Source organism: Bombina bombina, chromosome 10, assembly GCF_027579735.1.
Source record: "Bombina bombina isolate aBomBom1 chromosome 10, aBomBom1.pri, whole genome shotgun sequence".
NCBI classification, from domain to species: Eukaryota; Metazoa; Chordata; class Amphibia; order Anura; family Bombinatoridae; genus Bombina; species Bombina bombina.
This window is the reverse complement of record NC_069508.1, coordinates 66,396,172-66,415,765: the sequence shown is the minus strand read 5'-3', so window position 1 is coordinate 66,415,765 and position 19,594 is coordinate 66,396,172. Positions and strand designations below refer to the sequence as shown.

At 35.1% G+C, this 19,594-nt stretch overlaps 1 protein-coding gene across 1 annotated transcript in view; it reads right to left on the bottom strand.

Moving 5' to 3' along the window:
* Positions 1–18,212, bottom strand: part of NOTCH2 (notch receptor 2) — a 279,864-nt gene extending 261,652 nt beyond the window's left edge. Inside the window, exon 1 of the mRNA XM_053693095.1 lies at positions 17,637–18,212. Coding sequence (XP_053549070.1) covers positions 17,637–17,706 — 70 coding nt within the window. The 5' untranslated portion in view covers positions 17,707–18,212. The remainder of the gene's footprint in view (positions 1–17,636) is intronic.
* Positions 18,213–19,594: the final 1,382 nt, after the last annotated feature.

Genomic DNA, 19,594 nt, shown 5'->3' with positions numbered 1-19,594 from the left:
GCATGCCTTATTAGAATCATGAAAGATTATTTTTGACTAGACTGTTCCTTTAAGACATCTACTAACACATCCCGATCTGCCTTTGGACAAATCTGCTATACAACGTAGTCAAACACAATCCTTATAGCAAATAATAGTAAATTAAATTACTGGTATATTTTATAAAGGAATTGTCTTTACGGGGACATTTTAGCACAAAATATGCAAGCTCCATTTGGAGCATCGATAGTGGAAAAATTGCATATTTTCTATGCGCCTGATGGTCAAAAACACAAATAATTTGGTGGCTTTTTAAAGGGACATTAAACACTTGTCATTAGGGTTTTTTGTTTTTTTTTAGTCATAATGCCGTTTTAGTTTTTAAAATGCAAATCACATTTTTTTTTATTATAGGTGTTCCTATTTTTTATTTTTTTTACATTTACTTGTGCTTTGTTCCTGCTCCCTGACGAATCTGTGCAGACATGGTGAAGTCTGTGCTTATTGCTGTGAGCGTGCACGCATGTAGACATTGCTCTCACAGCATAAGTAAAAAAAACTTCTGCTGCTATAACATTTGCAGGGATTATCTTTAGCTTTTTTTTTTTTTGCACAATAATAGATTTTTAAGCAGCATCAGCTATTGATTGCTATATAGCTAATACAATTACATTTATTATTTCAAGTTTAATTTATGTATGTTATTTATTCATTCCTATGTGCACATTTAAAATATTTTTTCTCTCTGGTGAGAAGGGAAAATAAGTTCTTGTAGTGCAAGGGAAAGAGGGATGGGTTAGGGATCTGTCGCCCAGCGAGGCAGCTTCTGTGTCCTAATCATCTGCTGTCTGAATTCTGAAACAATAAGCTGTGTGCCGCCCTTCTTACCCCTCACCTTTCTCTCCAAGCCCCCCCCCCCCCCTCCCCTCCGTTCAAGCCTGTCAGAGTGTTTGCTGATCGGACATTATGCAAATCTGTTGCATTCCTAGGCTGTGATTTGCGGCTCTGCCCGGCAGCTCACACTCTCTGTGCTCGCATGTGATAGGGAATAGGCATTAGGAAGATCAGAGCAGATACTGTAGGGAAAGCTTTGTTTGACTTTTGTTAGGGGTAGGGAAATGTCAGCCAAAGAATGTAGTCCTGTTCCGTACACAACAGGGATAAATGACCAGACAGAGACAGCCAAGCACTGCAGTATAAGTTTTATGTGGCTGCAAATTACCCTTTTCTCCGTAGATTCTTACAGCTAGCTTCAGAGAAAGTAAATTCCTCTAACACAGCTGTCAATCAGTAACATTGGCTCCACTGAATGTATGAAGCTCGTTCACAAGGTTGCTGAGTACGAGCCTCATAGATTCTGTGGAGACTGCTCTCTTTGTATTTGCGGTAGTGGAAATGGGTGCGCACATTACGTGACAGGCATCAGCTGTAACGTGCGTTACAAGATGGCGGCGATCATTACTTTTAATAGGCGGTGGTTTAGGTAAGTATTTGAAACAGAAATAAATATTAAAAGGGTAATAAAAAAAAAGGAAAAACACAATAAAGATGCAAATCAGTAACTATTTTATTAAAAAAAAAACTTAATATGAGAAACCAGAAGGTGTTTAGGGTCCCTTTAAGCATTATATTGCAATGTATGTGTCTCTCCTTCACATCCAGAACTCTAAATAAACTACTCTCAACCTAAAATTTGCTTTTCTAAAACTCCTAGATAATCTCACCAGAGCAGAGAGAGTTAAATCATAGGGTCCTATGTGTTAAAACCCCCCGAATCAAAAGGAGAGATGGCAAAGATCCCAACAGGATGTGCGCTTGTGGCCGCAAACAGATGGAGAGAAAAGTCAGTGGAAGGCCACACTCTTAGTAGATAAATGATTAAGAAAAAACCTGTAGAGGAAAAACAGAGGCGCCACATCGAGTAGCATAGTCTAATAAATCCAGCAATAAGAGGATCCAGAGCCTCTAGTAGCGGCCACTCACCAGATGCAGCAGCACAACCGGAGTGCCATCTAGTGTAGCACGGGACCTACACAGTCGCCCGTAAGACTCAGAGAGGCGTCAGGATACGTCCGACGTGTAGGCAGGTGACCGGATGAGCCAATCGGGTGAGCCCAAAGAGGGATGCAGTCAAAGTGGAGACCGCAAGCTCAAATACAAATGAAAACCCTGTGTGTAACAAATAAAGTTTACACTTTTACATTATCCGTGCTCCTGGATTTTCATTTGCATTTGAGCTTGCGGTCTCCACTTTGACTGCATCCCTCTTTGGGCTCTCCCGATTGGCTCATCCAGTCACCTGCCTATACGTCGGACGTATCCTGACGTCTCTCTGAGTCTTACGGGCAACTGTGTAGGTCCCGTGCTGCACAGGATAGCACTCCGGTTGTGCCGCTGCATCTGGTGAGTTGCCACTACTAGAGGCTCAGGATCCTCTTACTGCTGGATTTATTAGACTATACTACTCGATGTGGCGCCTCTGTTTTTCCTCTACAGGTTTTCCAAAAAACCCCAAAGAGGTTTAACACTTTAACCACGCAATGTGTGTAGGTTTCTCACTGAAAAATGACCTACAATAGGGCTTAAAGGGACAGTCTACCATAGAATTGTTATTGTTTTAAAAGATAGATAATCCCTTTATTACCCATTCCCCAGTTTTGCACAACCAACACAGTTATATTAATGTACTTTTTACCTCTGTGATTACCTTGTATCTAGGAACCTTCTTCCAGCCCCCTGATCACATGACTGTGACTGTTTATTATCTATTGTCTTGTAGTTAGCATTGTTTTGGGCTAAATCTTAAATAACTCCCTGTGCCTGTACACAGTGTTATCTATATGGCCCACGTGTACTTTTAGTCTCTTTGTGTTGAAAAGGAATTTAAAAAGCCTGTGATAAGAGGCAGCCCTCAAGGGTTTAGAAATTAGCATATGAGTCTGCCTAGGTTTAGTTTCAACTAAGAATACTAAGAGAAAAAAAGCAAATTTGATGATAAAAGTAAATTGGAAAGTTGATTAAAATGACGTGTCATATCTGAATAATGAAAGTTTAATTTTGACTAGACTGTCCCTTTAAATGTGAGCAGCATCTAAAAACTCCAAAACAGCTCAGCACATGGGTGAAAATAGCTCAGGTTAAAAGGACATGAAACCCAAAATCTTTCTTCATGAATCAGATAGAGCATTTAATTTTAAACAACTTTCTAATTTACTTCTATTATCATACTCTGAGCCACAGAGGACTGCTTGTCCCAACTGTTTAATGTCCCTTTAAGGAGTATCAAACTATAATGAAAAACATTAATTTTCACTATTGTGTAGGAACATTTTTTTTTATAAAAAGGAACTACTTATATCATTTGTTCCCCCTCTTAACCATAACAGGAACTAGAGTCACATCCAGTAACACAAGAAGATGAAATTGAAATGAAAAGTGTACATTCTCCTTGAATGAAGTAAAATGAAAGAACTGTTTGTGGGGTAAGAATGAACTGATATGGGCTGCCTCTCTAAAACCACTCAAAGAGGATTAGAATTTAATTTAATAAGTCTAAATTCCAGTTTTGAGAAAACCCCAGATGGCATAACTGGAAGTTTTAAAGTTTCCTTGAAGACAAAAAAAAAATATCCTGTGAGGAAATTATGAAGGAATTTCCAAGATTTTCAAACAAAAAAACACTTTAATGATTTTAATTTTAACCAACTTTCTTATTAACTTCTTTTTACAAAATGTGGGCTTTTTAGATTTTCATTTTTTGAGTCAGCAGCTCCTACTGAGCATGTGCAAGAATTCACACAATATAGGTATATGCATATGTGATTGGCTGATGGCTGTCACATGATAACAGGGGGAGTGGAAATAGACATAACTTTGAAATGTGTCAGTAAATAATCTACTACTCATTTGAAGTTCAGACTAAGGGGTCGATTTATGAAGCAGCGGATGCTGTATCCGACCCACTCCGCTTCAGGTCCGCCTGAAGCGGAAGTTAAGAAGCAGCGGTCGTAAGGTGGCGGACAGCAATCAGCCCGATCGGATATGATTAGGTTGATGGACACCCCCTGCTAGCGGCCACACGAAATGCTTGTGCAATGATAAATGCCGTCAGCGTATGCTGCTGGCATTTATCGATGTGCGGCGGACCTGATCCGCTACAGCAGATTATCTCTGCCCACACATTAGTAAATCGACCCCTAAGTGCTATTGCATTGTCTTTTTATCATGTATTTGTTGATTATGCAAATATACTGTATTTACTTACTGGTCCTTTAAACAAAACAAAAAAAAATGGCCATAGCCTAATTAATTAATTTAATTAATGAAACTATAACAACATTAAACTGTATATTCAATATGTATTTTGCTTGCTGTTGCTGCAAAATAGTTTGCCCCTTTGCTTGAGGGTCTGTACTTAAAGGGACATGATACCCAAATGTTGAAGCACTTGAAAGTGATGCAGCATAGCTGTAAAAAGCTGACTAGAAAATATTACCTGAACATCTCTATGTTAAAAAGCAAGATATTTACCTCAAAATGTCCTAAGTATTCACACACCATCTGTAAAGAGATTGCTAGTCCCAGGACTTGCAAGGGAATGTGCATCTGGTATCTCACAAGATTTCAGTGAAACCTTATGAAATCACACCAAAGCATGAGTTCAGCACTACTGATTTTGATTGGTTATTGCTTGTTTGTTTTTTTCAATAGCAGATGAAGTATAATTGTTCGCAGAACACTTACTCTGGTGAGCTGAATACATTTTGAGGTAAAATATCTTCCCTTTTTACATAGAGATGCTCAGGTGATAATTTCACGTCAGATTTTTACAGTTATGTTGCATGACCTTCAAGTGATTTCGCATATGAGTATTATGTCCCTTTAAAAAGACAGTAAACAACTTGTAATACTCTGCAGTCTTCCAACACATTAACATACAACAGAGTCTGAGCATTATTAGAACAGATTAACACACTTTTTGCTGCAATTGCTGTTCAATCCAATCTTGGTATCCTTTAATAAAGGAGCAGCAATGTACTACTTGGTAGCTAGATGAACACATTGATAATCCAACGATAAGAGGTATATATGTGCAACCACCAATCAGCAGCTAGCACCCAGCTCCTGAATCTACCTAGATATGATATTTAACAAAGGATAGCAAGAGAACAAAACAAATTACATAATATAAGTACATTTGAAAACTGTTTAAAATTCTATGCTATATCTGAATCATGAAAGATCATTTTTGGATGTCCCTCTAATTTTAACCATATGTGACATTATCTCTTTGGCACTCAAGAGGTTAAGCCTGTTGGAGGTCCCAATGGAATTGGATGATAACAGTTTTGCGGATTCAGAACTTAAGGTTGCTAGACTGATTAGCAGGTGGAGATAGATAAGCCCTTTTACTCAGGAATTTGAAGTATGCCAAGCTAATACTTTATGAGACCTCTGCTTTGTTATGTCCATGCTAGTAAAGACAGCAATGAAAAACGGCCTAAAGTGCATTACAAGCCAATAACTACCTAGTTCTAAAAAATATATATCTATATATATTCCAAAAATATCAGTTAAAACCTACATTATAGAGTATAACATGGGTGATTTTTTTATTAATAACAGTTTTTAGGTTTAAAGGGATACTGATCAGATAGAACAGACAAGTTTAAGCAACTTTCTAATTTACTTCTATGATCAATTTTTCTTCTTTCTCTTGGTATCTTTATTTGAAAAAGCAGGCATGTAAGTTTTGGACCCTGCCTATTTTTGGTTCAGGACCCTGTGTAGCGCTTGCTGATTGGTGGCTACAATTTAGCCACCAATCAGCAAGTGCTACCCAGATGCTGACCAAATATGGGCCGGCTCATAAGATTACATTCCTGCTTTTTCAAGATACCAAGAGAACGAAGAAAAATTGATAATAGGAGTAAATAATAAAGTTGCTTAAAATTGCAACATGAAACAAAAAATATGGGATCAGTATGAAACCCCAATTTTTTCATGATTCAGATAGAGCATGCAATTTTAAGCAACTTTCCAATTTACTTCTATTGTTAAATTTGTTTCATTTTCATGGTATCCTTTGTTGAAGGAATAACAATACGCTGCTGTGAGCTAGCTGAGCAAGGTCTAGATTACGAGTGGAGCGGTAGTTTGCGCTCCCTTGCATTAACTTCACTAGAAATAAGCTTTTTTCCGTGCGTCGAGTAACGCGCATATTACAAGTTGAAAGTAAAAAGTCTTTGCACTTGTGCTAACCCAACACGCACAAAAAGCAGAAGTTCAAATATTGCAACCACGTTAACGTATTCCGCCAATAGAGCACGGAAAGTGGAAAAAAACTAAGACCCAACAAGTTGCGCAAACCTGATTGTATTTTCTCAAGTGCACTAACCTGACATGAAATATTAATATTTCACATTCCAATGTTCTTCACATAGCAGAATACGTTCTACTTATTCATAAATACATATTTATATATATATATATATATATATATATATATATATATATATATATATATAAAAATATATATAATGGTTTTCTGGTAAAATCTCACTCTCTCTTTCTCTCTCTCTCTATATATATATATATATATATACGGTATATATATGAATATCTATTTAGAAATACTTAGAACATATTCCCCTATGTGAAGAACATTGGAATTTAAAATATTTACAGTAAATACATAGTTAACACATTATTAAATATGAATATTGCAAATATATATTATTTTTTCATGTTTTCAGCTATCTGACTGCAAAGGGCTCCAAAGCACACACACACACATAAAAATAAATATAAATATATATATATATATATATATATATATATATATATATATAAATACTGTAGGGGCCCTACACACACTCTCTAATGTTCAAATTGCCCGGGGTGCATAAATAATAACGATAATAGCAACATGTAGAAACGCACTCGCCGGGTCTTATAAATATGGTATTTTTTAATACATCAAGTAGTGACGTTTCGGGGTCTGAGCACGGGGCTAACGATCCCGAAACGTCACTACTTGACGTGGCCCTCGATTTACGCCGGTTCAGAATAACAACCTTTTTTTTCAGTCATGTGACTGCTATTGAAAAGCATTGAGAAGCATTGCATTGATTAAAATAGCCAGTAGGTGGAGCTGTCCGCTTGTGTTGCAGCAAAGATATGCAAACCAAGCACACAAACAGGCTGGAATTAATTAGTCTAGCTAGACATGAGCTATCAAGCAGCTTTCATAGGAACAAGATCTTCCAGTCTATAAATCAGTCCAGATTGGAATGCATAGAAAGAACTGTTTGCAGAAAAATGCAAGTAAAGTCTGTGTTGTGTGATTATTTCATAAGGTTTATAATGCAGTTTAGCAAATGTTTTTGTTCATTTAACTTACTTTAATTATATATTCTGTGTTGTGTGATTATTTGATACTGTTTATAATGCTGTTTAGCATTTAAAGTCTTCATTTCAAAGCTTTAAAAATAATGTATTAGGTGTTATGACAATTTTGAGAGGGGGTTGGAACCTAACTCTCTCACTTCCCTTTGACTTACATTATAATCAGTGCTTCAATTTACAACGATTTCAATTTACAACCATTCCTTCTGGAACCTAACCCTGGCGTAAACTGAGGGCTACCTGTATATATATGTGTGTGTGTAGTCATATGTATTAATGTGTTTTTATGTGTATATATGTTTGTAAACACATATATACACATATAAATACATAAATGCACATGTACACACACATATACATATTTAGACATATTTTTTCTAAAACCTGAGACCTCATATCTTTGAGACCTTATAATTTTTTATGCAATATTTTTATTAAATAATTGTTATTAGATAGTGTTATTATTGGTGTAAATGTACTGTGTAATGTATTTGTGCTGTTTTGTGCAACTTTTTATTCAAGTGTAACAATTACACTCGTAAGGTCAGCACGACAGAGCTCTGGTTAAATCTTGATTGCGCTCACACGTTTGCATCTACTTTCAACCTGTAATATGAGCAATACTTCTAGCGTGCACAAAGAGCCATGATAAAGCCCTTTTCGTTTGCGTGCAACAGTTAGTGCGCCACTCGTAATCTAGTCCCAAATCAGGTGAACCAATATAAGAGGCATACACATGCAATCACCAATCAGCAGCTGAGCCTACCTAGTTATACTTTTCAACAAAGGATACCAAAAGAACGAAACAAATTAGAAAATAGAAGTTAATTAGACAGTTATTTAAAGTTGCATGCTCTGTCTGATTCATGCAAGTTTAATTTTGACATTACTGTCCCTTTAAAGGGATAGTAAACGTAAATGTCTGTTGCTGTTGTGTGTCCTCATGTTCCCCCAATCCCCCACTCACCATTTTTCTTTAAGAATTATATTTGCGGGCAGTTAGTACAGCCAAACTGCCTGTCCCATTAAAAAAATGGCAGACAAGTTACTTGGCGCTTGCTTGATTGGCAATTAAAGGGTCATTGAAGTGCAATAAGAAAATGTGCTAATGGGTTGTAACCCACCAAGGGGTTAAACACATAGTTAAAGGGACACTAAGGTCAACAATTTTCTTTTATCATTCAGACAGAGAGTACAATTAAAAAAAAAATCTTTCCAATTTTCTACCATTATGAAATTGTGTACACTCTTTTAACATGCACACTTTATAAGGCTCAAGTTCCTACTGAGCATGTGCAAGAGTTCACAATATATATAAATAAATATATATATATATTATTGTATTGCGTATTATGCATTTCTTGATTAAGCCATTTTACTGTATGTTATGGTCCTTTAAAGCCTTTCCTGTTGATCCTAAGCTGAACACCGGCCAGTAAACAAATTATGAGTGTGTAGTTACCAATCACACAGCATATTCGTTGCTGGAATATAAGTGCATTGAAGCTCTGGAGATGACTTTAATTATGCGTAATACTCCTTTGTTGACAATAGTGAAACAATAAAAAAACAATATATAAAGACGCTTTTAAAAAAAAAACAAATCTTGTTTTTTTTATTTATTATTCTGGTGTCACTATATTGCGCTATTATGACATTATAGGGTCCCCTTAACTCAGAGGTTTTCAAAGTCTTAGGTGACGGGCCTCTCCTCTGACAAAATTTACAAGACAGCGCCCCCCCCCCCTCCGCCATAATAGTGGTTACTTTTATGTCTTTAAAGAAAATTAAAATATTTTAATTTGGGGAATTTACATCTGATTCATGGATCACACACAGATCTCAAGAGCTGATTCTACTCAACCATAAGAGAGTCTCTCTCAGGTTTCAATTTGCACTTTGTTACTCCTCTGTTAAACACACATTACTGACTAAGAGAACAAATGCAACACAGTCTATGAGAGGTTTCAATCTCAGTGCCTTTCTCCCACCTACATCCAGCCCTTTGCCTTATTCCATCACTACATGGCAAGGGTCATTGACGGCTCTTAAAAACCCTTCTATGTTTGCCAAAGTCATCTGCAGCTTCTGGTTCCATAGGATAATGAAAGGTGTCACTGCTCACGTGGCTCCCTAGGGAGACCGCCTCACGCTTTGAAAACCACTGATTAGAGCTCTGGAACTGAATTTAGCTATGTGTTAAAACCATTTGTTGCCAATAGTGAAATAATTTAAAGGGAAAGGAAACCCTCAAATATTCTTTAGTGATTCGGACTATTGATTTTAATTGTGATTTAAATCAATTTGATTTAAATGACCACAAGACACAGTAGAATATTATAATCAATACATGTATAATAAATAGACAATGCAAAATCAATGTTTGAATTTCAAATAAGCAGTAGATTTTTTTTCTGACAAATTTCAGTTAGTTTTACTTTCCTTCCCACTGCATCATGTGACAGCCATCAGCCAATCACAAAATGCATATATGTATATTACGTGAATCTTGCACATGCTCAGTAGGAGTTAGTGCCTCAGAAAGTGTGCTTATAAAAAGACTGTGCATATTTATATAATGGAAGCGAATTGGAAAGTTGTTTAAATTGTGTTCTGTAACTAAATCAAGAAAGTTTAACATGGACTTGAGTGATCCTTTTAATCAAATCCACCCTGCTTTAAAGGGACAGTCTACACCAGAATTGTTATTGTTTAAAAAGAAAGATAATCCCTTTTTTACCCATTCCCCAGTTTTGCATAACCAACACAGTTATATTTATATATTTTTTACCTCTGTGATTATCTTGTATCTATGCCTCTGCAAACTGCCCCTTTATTTCAGTTCTTTTGACAGACTTGCAGTTTAGCCAATCAGTGATGGCTCCCAGGTAACTTCACGTGCATGAGCACAGTGTTATCTATATGAAAAACATGAACTAACACCCTCTAGTGGTGAAAAACCTGTTAAAATGCATTCTTAAGAGGCAGCCTTCAAGGTCTAAGAAATTAGCATATGAACCTCATAGGTTAAGCTTTCAACTAAGAATACGTTTGTTTAAAATTACATGCCCAATCTGAATCATGAAAGGTTTTTTTGGACTAGACTGTCCCTTTAAAGTGTTTTACTATCCATATGCAAACAACAGCAAAATAGCTTCTTCTAAATGTAAATAAATAAATATGTAGAACATTGTTAAAAGTATATAATCTAATAATTGAGACCTATGTAAAGTGCTTCATGCCTGTAGACTAGACGAATTCGCAAAATTCAGAGATTTGAATCGATTCGAATTTCCAAATTACCCTATCAACGAAACTAAATTAATCCGAATGCATTTTGTAATGAATAAATCTGAATTAGTTTGGATGTATTCGAATGCCCATGGACTAATCACAATTCAGTATAACAAATAAATTTAGTGAGATTTAGTGAGATAGAACAGTGAAATAATTCCGTTTGTGTAACTTGGAACCATCTGAATCAACATAACACATATCGAACTTCCGAATTTACTAATCAATCCAAAATGAATACATCCGAATGCATTTGAATCCGAAACAAATACATTCTAATGTTTCCGACTTCGAATCGATCCGAACCGAAATTCGAAAAAATTTGAATCAGTCCGAAATGAACCGAAACAAATTTTTCTGATGTGCAAATGTCTACTGTAGACTGAAAATAAATCATAGCAAATGTTCTCAAAAAACGAATAGTCTGTAAAAGTTAAGCAAATTATTTTTCATACATCTGCTCATTTTATACTCGGAGCCTCTAATAGGACATTACAACCAGGATGTTTTATTTTGGACGGAACGCAATGACAGCTTTAATTATCGCTAGTTTTGAAAATCATTTACAATACAATAAACAAACTTTTGTGCTTGAAAATAAAGTTTCTCAATTGAGGAAGTGTCTCAAAAAAGTTATAATCTTCTGTAATAAAAAAAAGATAATTTTGCAATCAAAAAACGTCATAAAAATGTAGTGGCAGGTTATAACTGAAATCTTATATCTTGGATTTTGCAGACATTTAAAGGGACCTGTTACGCAATTCTAAAAATGTATTTTGTTAAGAGTATATTATTATACAAATGTTTCTTGGTACCTAAGTTTTTAAAGGGATATGAAACCCTGATTCAGGTAGAGCATGCAATTTTAAGAAACTTTCTAATCAGCAAATGCTACCCATTCCTGCTCTTTCAAATAAATATACCAATAGAACAAAGAAAAATTGATAATAGGACTAAATTAGAAAGTTGCTTAAAATCATGAAATAAAACATTTGGGTTTCATATCCCTTTAATTAACTCTCACACATAGATTAAAATAAAAAATACAAGACATCTCTGTTCTGTTGCTATAGAATAACATATCAGCCAAGTTTTGACTTTTTTAAAAAAAATTAACATCCTTTTTACTGCAATTATTTATCAATAGCCAAAGCCAACCCTTGCCTTATTTAGACAAGCCAATCTGGGCTTTAGTCCTCAGACAGCACTGTTGAAATATTAGTGTAGAGTGCATTATTTTGCAGTTGTTATCGGTTAAAGCCAGTAAGGGATAGATATGTAGCAGGGTTGGATAAGTCAACATGGTGCAGTTTAAGTTCTGCAAATTAGAAATTGTTCAATCTTCAGAGCTAAATTACATGAAAAGAGGACAAAATAAATAACGAAAGTATGTTGCAAAGTTGTTTCATTATACATAGCTAAACATTTTATGAACAAATCTCATGATGTTTACTGTCCCTTTAAAAACATAGTTCAGCTCATGCACCAAGCTTGTGTGCCTGAGGACACAGCTGGATGACTGGCAGATACATGTGTATGCCACTCCTAATTGGTTAAGTAGTTGTGTCCTGCTTATGAGCAAGCAATGCATTGAGATTCCCAAGCAGGACTTTAGCTATGTGTTTAACGTTGCTACAGTTTGACTTATTGTTACCAAGGAGCCATTGTGTCATAATAAAATGCTGTAAAAATAAAGGTATTTTATTATTGCATTAATGCTGCAGAATCTGTTGGCGCTCAACAAATAACCGATAATAATAATAATAATTGATAAATGCCTTTAATGTCTTTTTTTATAATATTAAAAGGGACGTGGGATGGTAGACATAATATTACCAACAACGAAGTTGCAATAAAGTGGCATGGGCATATGACTGCTCATAATATCACAAACAACAAAATGTCACAGTTAGAGTTGGTGATATTGCAGCACTGGGATACATTTAGGGCTAATTTACAAGGGGAGCGCTAATTTATTGCGTGCCCACATACGGGCAAATTTGCCTGTTTGCGGGCATGCGATAAATAATCACTCCAAGGCAGAACATGCTGTGATCTAAAGGTGTCATCGCAGAAAATGCAGCATGTCTGCAGAGAGAATGGGATACATGAGGGAACCGTTAGCAATTTTGGTTTGCAGAGTTTCTCCACAACAGGCTGTTCTCTTTAAATAGCGCTTTGCTCTGGCTGCATTGTGTACATTTTCCTTAAAGTCCAAATTAAACTGTCACGATTCAGAGAGGGAATGCAATTTTAAACAGTTTTCCAATTTACTTTTACGTTCTCTTATTATTCTTAGTTGAAAAGGTAAACCTAGGTAGGCTCATATGCTAATTTCTAAGCCCTTGAAGGCCACCTCTTATCTGAAAGCATTTCACAGTTGTTCACAGCTAGAGGGCATTAGTTCATGTGTGACATATAGATAACATTGTGCTCACGCACATGGAGTAACCTAGGAGTCAGCACTGATTGGCTAAAATGCAAGTCTGTAAAAAGAACTGAGATAAGGGGGCAGTCTGCAGAGACTTAGATACAAGGTAATCACAGAGGTATAAAGTATATTAATATAACTGTATTGGTAAAGCAAAACTGGAAAATTGATAATAAACGGATTATCATCTATCTTTTTAAACAATAAAAATTCTGGAGAAGATTGTCCCTTTAACACAGTGCAGCCATAGCGAAGCACTGTTTGAAGAGAACAGTCAAATAAACACTGCAAAGCAGCAGCACATTGATTGATGATTGCCTTTTTTAACTGCTGCAATATAATATATAAACCTTTAAAAATTGCTTTATTCTTCAGTTAATCAGTATATTGAAGTTGAGCTGCTTGCTTTAGTATAACTGCCTAATTTTAAATTGTATTTAATTTCAAAATGACCCACAGAAAATGTTTGACTAAAAAAATGTCATAAAAAAAGGTCTGCCTCTGGGAATAATCAGCCATTACAAGTGGCTGGTTATTGTGTTCAGCTAGCTCCCAGTAGTGCATTTCTGCTCCTTTAATAAAGGATATCACATAAATGAAGCAAAATTGATAATAGAAGTAAATTGGAAAGTTGTTTAAAATGGTATGTTCTAACTGAACCATGAAAGGAAAAAAATTGGTTTCATGTTCCTTTAATTATTTATGTACAACACCCCTATATTTTTTTCTATCCCATACATTCTGTATTGCCCCTTTAAGTTTTATATACATTGTTTATTTTTCCCTAAATTACATATTTTACATGTTTTAACTCTGCTCTTAAAACTAGATTTCTGACACATTCCATAAACATACATTTGTACAGCAACAGTGTATTAACATTTATATAGGAATGCCAGGTGTCCGGAACTGAAACTGAGCAATCCAGTATTATTTCATATGGCTGTCCGCTAAAAGCTACACAACATTTATTTTTTTAATCCCCTGAGCAGCTATATTTTTAAACACCACAAATGCTTAAGTCCTTTACAAATATGGTGTAAGTGACACATTTTCTAGCTTCAACCATATTTGTAAAGGACTAAGGTGTCATTAGCATGTGTGCTTGACAGCTGAAACGAAGACAGCGTAAAAAGAGAACAGGTAAGCACACTGTACCTGTGTATACCAGGGAATTTTTCAGTATAGGTGTCGATACAACAGGCAAAACCAGCTATTTTAAATGACAACATAAAGGTAAATTAATTATTTGTAAATATATTTCAGCTGGTAAAATGGACAATTAGAAACACATTAAAGGGACATTATACACTCATTTTTTTCTTTGCATAAATGTTTTGTAGATGATCTATTTATATAGCCCATAAAGTTTTTTGTTTTAAAATTTATAGTTTTGGTTATTTTTAAATAACATTGCTCTGATTTTCAGACTCCTAACCAAGCCCCAAAGTTTTATGAGAATACCGACGTATACCTACTCCAGCTTGCTCCTGTTTGTGTAAAGGGTCTTTTCATATGCAAAAGAAGGGGGAGGGGGGGAGGGACTTATTTCCCACTTGCAGTGGGTGTTCCAGCTAACCTTTTCAACAGAGCTAAACTGAGAGCTTCTAAGTAAGTTTTTAAACAGTTTTATACTGGATTTTTATATCAGTATCTGTGCATCTTATTCTTTATAGTAGTGTATTACATGCAGTTGTATGAAAATGAGTGTATACTGTCCCTTTAAAGGGGAGATAAAAAAAAACTACACACTGTCCCTTTAAGAGCTCTGGACTGAACAAATCTTAGCCTGTGCAGTTCTAGTCTCTCTATGGACATATTTAAATAGATATAAAACCCAACATTTTCTTTCATGATAGAGCATGCAATTGTAAACAACTTTCTTATTAACTTCTATTATCAATTTTTTTCGTTCTCTTGGTATTTTTTGTTGAAAAGCAGGGGCCCATTTCTAGAGCACTATATGGCAGCAGTTTTGCAAGAATGTTATTTATTTGCAAGAGCACTATATGGCAGCACTATTCCCTGCTATGTAGTGCTCCAGATGTCTACCTAGGTATCTCTTCAGCACAGAATATCAAGGGAACACAGCAAATTTGATAATAGAAGTAAATTGGAAAGTTTTTGTTTTTTTAAATGGTATTCTCTGGCCGAATCACAAAATAATATTTTGGGTTTCATATCCCTTTAAGGATGGTTTATTTATTGTACAAGGAAGATGCAATGCAAAGGCGATAATCCGATTTTTCCTAGATCACCTCTTCCAACTGAAAATGACACAAACTCCTTTGCGATTATTACGTTATCAGCATGTTTATAACTGTCCCTAATTGGTTTCAGCAGAGGAGATAAGATAAGAGGTTGAACAGGCTTTTAAACTTAGGATAACAACATGGCAGCACCCATTAAAGGGGCAGTATACACCAATTTTCATTTAACTGTTTATAATAGACACTACGATAAAGAAGAATATGCACAGATACTGATCTAAAAATCCAGTATAAAACCTTTTAATAACTTACTTAGAAGCTCCCAGTTTAGCACGGTTGATGAGATTAGTATGGGATACCCACTGAAAGGGGATGAGAGCAGAACCTTCTCCCCTCCCCCTCCCTCCTCCTCCCCTGCATATGAAAAGACCCATTATACAAACAGAGGCAGTCTGAAGTCTGTATACATCAGTATACATCTAAAAATTTGGGGCTTGGTTAGGAGTATGAAAATCAGAAGTAAATTGGGCAATTGTTTAAAATAATAAGCTCTGTCTGAATCATGAAAGAAAAAAATGGGCTTTATGTCTCTTTAATAATCCCTTGTTATTGTAAAGGGATTCTTTTTGTTATTTCCTTAAAAAAATCTAAAAAGTAAGTTTAAAAAAAATCATCTCTTTTTGCAAAAAAAATAACAGCAAAGCAGGGACAAAAATTGAAAGAAACAAAAGGTATATACAGGATATATATATAACTCATTGCTTAAAGGGAAACCTAAAAAGACCAGACAAGATCTGTATTGTACAAGTTGCAAGAGAAAAATGGTTCCTTTGTTTTGTTTTTTTCCCCCAAAATGTCCCACCCAAGAAGTCACTTTTTTTGACAGCCAGCCTGCTGCTCTGTATTCACTTTGAATATTTTTACAAAAATAAATAAATATAAAGAAAAAAAGAAACATATTACTCTGAAAACAAGAATACGGAAAACACATTAACAGAAATCGCAATAGATCATTTACTGGAAATGACATTTTTTTTTTTTTTTTTTTTTCATTTTTGGTCTGTGACTCTTCCTCTCCCGCCCCCAGAAAATAACTTATGTTCTTTGTCACTATGTATGTGACATAGTGACAAAGTATCTTTTGGTGATATTAAAAAAAAATAGTTAATTCCTCCAATATTAGACAAAATGAGAATAAAATAATTCATTGTGTAACCTGTGTGTGTCTATATAACTAAACACACTAGATAGATAGATAGATAGATAGATAGATAGATAGATAGATAGATAGATAGATAGATAGATAGATATGCAAATATATATACAACTCATATACAAAGCACACTTTTAACACTTTTATTGCCACACTATATTCACTAAAACAGTATCAGTTTCTACTGTTTACAATTTGTATTGATTATCTACAAACTATTCAAACAAGCTAACTCTCCATCAAGTCACAAAGAAATCACAAACACTGGTGACTGTAGGAAATTTGTTTCCTCTATTAGTAAAGGGTTAACTCATACACCCATGCAACACTGTCCTACTTAAAAGAAATTTCAGTTTTGCAGCCTCCTAAAACCAATTAAAACTACTGTCCCAGTAAAACAATATTCAGGTTGTCAGAAGACAAATTAATAATTAAATTAGCAGTCTTGGTAATCTAGTGGCAACACAAGGAAAGTAAATGTTAAATGTTTCTATGTTGCTTACAATTATACAAATATATTAAAGTGGATGCTACCCCTAAACTCTGGCAAAAACAGACTTTATATTCTTCCTCCATCTTTCTCAAAAATGTGTTATACATATTAATTTAAGATCAATGTGGTGATACATTTAAATCTGTATATCTTGTGTTGCCAAATCACCACATTGCCAGTAATATAACTTAATACAATAATAAGTAATGCACTCAGATTCAAAAAATAAAATTGTACAGTTGTCACCATAACTGGCTTATCTGGTAATACAGAATTTTAATCCAACTAAAGTGTCACATGAAACTGCAAAAATCCTTTACTTTAGTGTTTATGTGCTATATTTTTTTATACACATACAAGCAAATATAGTAACAACCCTATGTAGACACAATATAAACACAGTTTACAAACACAGAGCTGTAAATATTTCTAACAGTACTGTGCAGTACTAACTAGAAATAACATAACACAGTGGGGGTTGTGATTCTCATTATAAACATTGTTTGTTTTTATTAAGTACTTGCCAGCAGCATTACAGATGTGCAAATTTGACTCCCAATTGATAACCTGTGGTCACCCTTGGTATCTATACAATTCCCCTCTACTCACCCTCACAGTAATAATGTGCCAACATCCACAGCAGCAATGTAGGAATCCCAAATACAGCCTGGAACCCCATCTCCTGTGCAGAACTTCATAGAATCCACCAGAGTAGGAGAAGAAGAATTTCAAGTATATCCAAAGAATTAGAAATCAGTATTGTATTTGTTTTACTTTCCTAGATGTAGTGGACACTCACATCTAGCCATTGTATTCACTGCATCTGTGCAGCTTTTCTGTTACAACCATCAGACATTCCAAAATTAATTCCCTGCAAGATCACAATGATTACTTTTGCAGAAGAAAGTTTCCAGCTCCTCACCCCCCTCCTTTGGCTTGGCTAACAGTATTGGCTAGCTGATCTTTTTCTCTTGTAGAATTCTTCTAAAGATGATCTTGTGTGATCTAAAGATCTTTCCAGTTTGTAGTCACCCTATGTCCCTTGGGAGTCATCAATTCCTTTTTTTGTAAAAATGAAGTAAAACCAATATAATCCAGTGGCAAAAAAAAAAGAAAGAAAGAAAAAATGTGTTTCCAGAGTAATGAGAGAACAGCAGCCGTAGATCTAACTTTGCTGAACTTCAGTCATGCGGGACTGAGAGAAGGGAGGAGCTGGAGTCAGCTAGGAGGAACCAGAGGTGGAGACAGAATATGGATGTGTAGTTACACTGTTTTACTGCAGCCTGAGAGGCACAATTTAATTACCTTGTTACTCAATACAACTTTGCCTTTTTTTTTTCTCTTTTCTAATCAGGTCACTTACATCACTTACACTGATGACCTTAATAAACCAGTTTTTTATATATACAATATTTTAATGAATTAACCACTATAGCTGCTGTAAAGATTCAGTAGTTGTGGAGGTCTGTGCCTGATCTCTCTGCTTGTTACCGAAGTTTTCCCTGGAATTTCCTTGGAATGTTGGCAGTTATATCCAAACTCATCTAATTCTCCACATGGGGTAGGATACCTAAAGCTGGGATAGGCAAAGAAACAAGTATTACCCTGACTAATCAAAGGATATTGTTTGATTGTTTGTTTTTTTTCTATTTATTTTAAGTGAAAATATTTTATAAGATCTTTGTTATTAACACAAAATAAGTGGCACAAAAGGGATTTGGGCAATATAGCTCTTATAATTTCTATTACCATAAGGTGAAATTGGCACAGATTTATGTCTCAACATAAATCCTAACACGTTTTTTTTATTGCTCCTTTTATTGAAAAAGAGGAAATGTAACATTTATTTATTTATTTATTTATTAACTTATTTCCTGTGTTGAAAAAAAATAATGTTTTTTTTTGCTTGAGGATTTGTCACTGACTGCCCACAAATACAGTTGTGATAATTCTGCTTATCAGTTAGTATTCTATGGGCTAGTACTGAACAAACAAACCATGTTAGCTTCAAAATAAACATTAAAGGGACAGACTACAATATAATTTTTATGGTTTTAAAAGATAGATCATCCCTTTATTTACCATTCCCCAGTTTTGCATAACCAACACAGTTATAGAAATATACTTTTTACCTCTGTGATTACAGCATCTTCTAAGCATCTTCTGACAGCCCCCTGATCAGTTATCTATATGGCCCACATGAACTAGCAGTCTCCTGTTGTGAAAAGCAAATACAAAAGCATGTGATAAGAGTCTGTCTATTGTGGCTTAGAAACATACAGAAGTTTAGAGGTTTAAATGTTATAAAGTATATTAATATAACAATGTGGGTGTTGCAAATCTGGGGAATGGGTAGTAAAGGCATTATCTATCTTTTAAAACAATAACTACTTTAAAGGAGAATAAAAGTGAAAAAGGAAAATGATCTGCTCATTTCAGATCATTGTATTACTGCTCTGTTTAATGTTTATTTTTAACTTCTGCAAATGAGTTAAATACATAGTTAAAGTGAGCTCCAGAGCTGCAATGCAGTACTGGAGCCTAGTAGAGCGTGTCTGGCGAGCCAA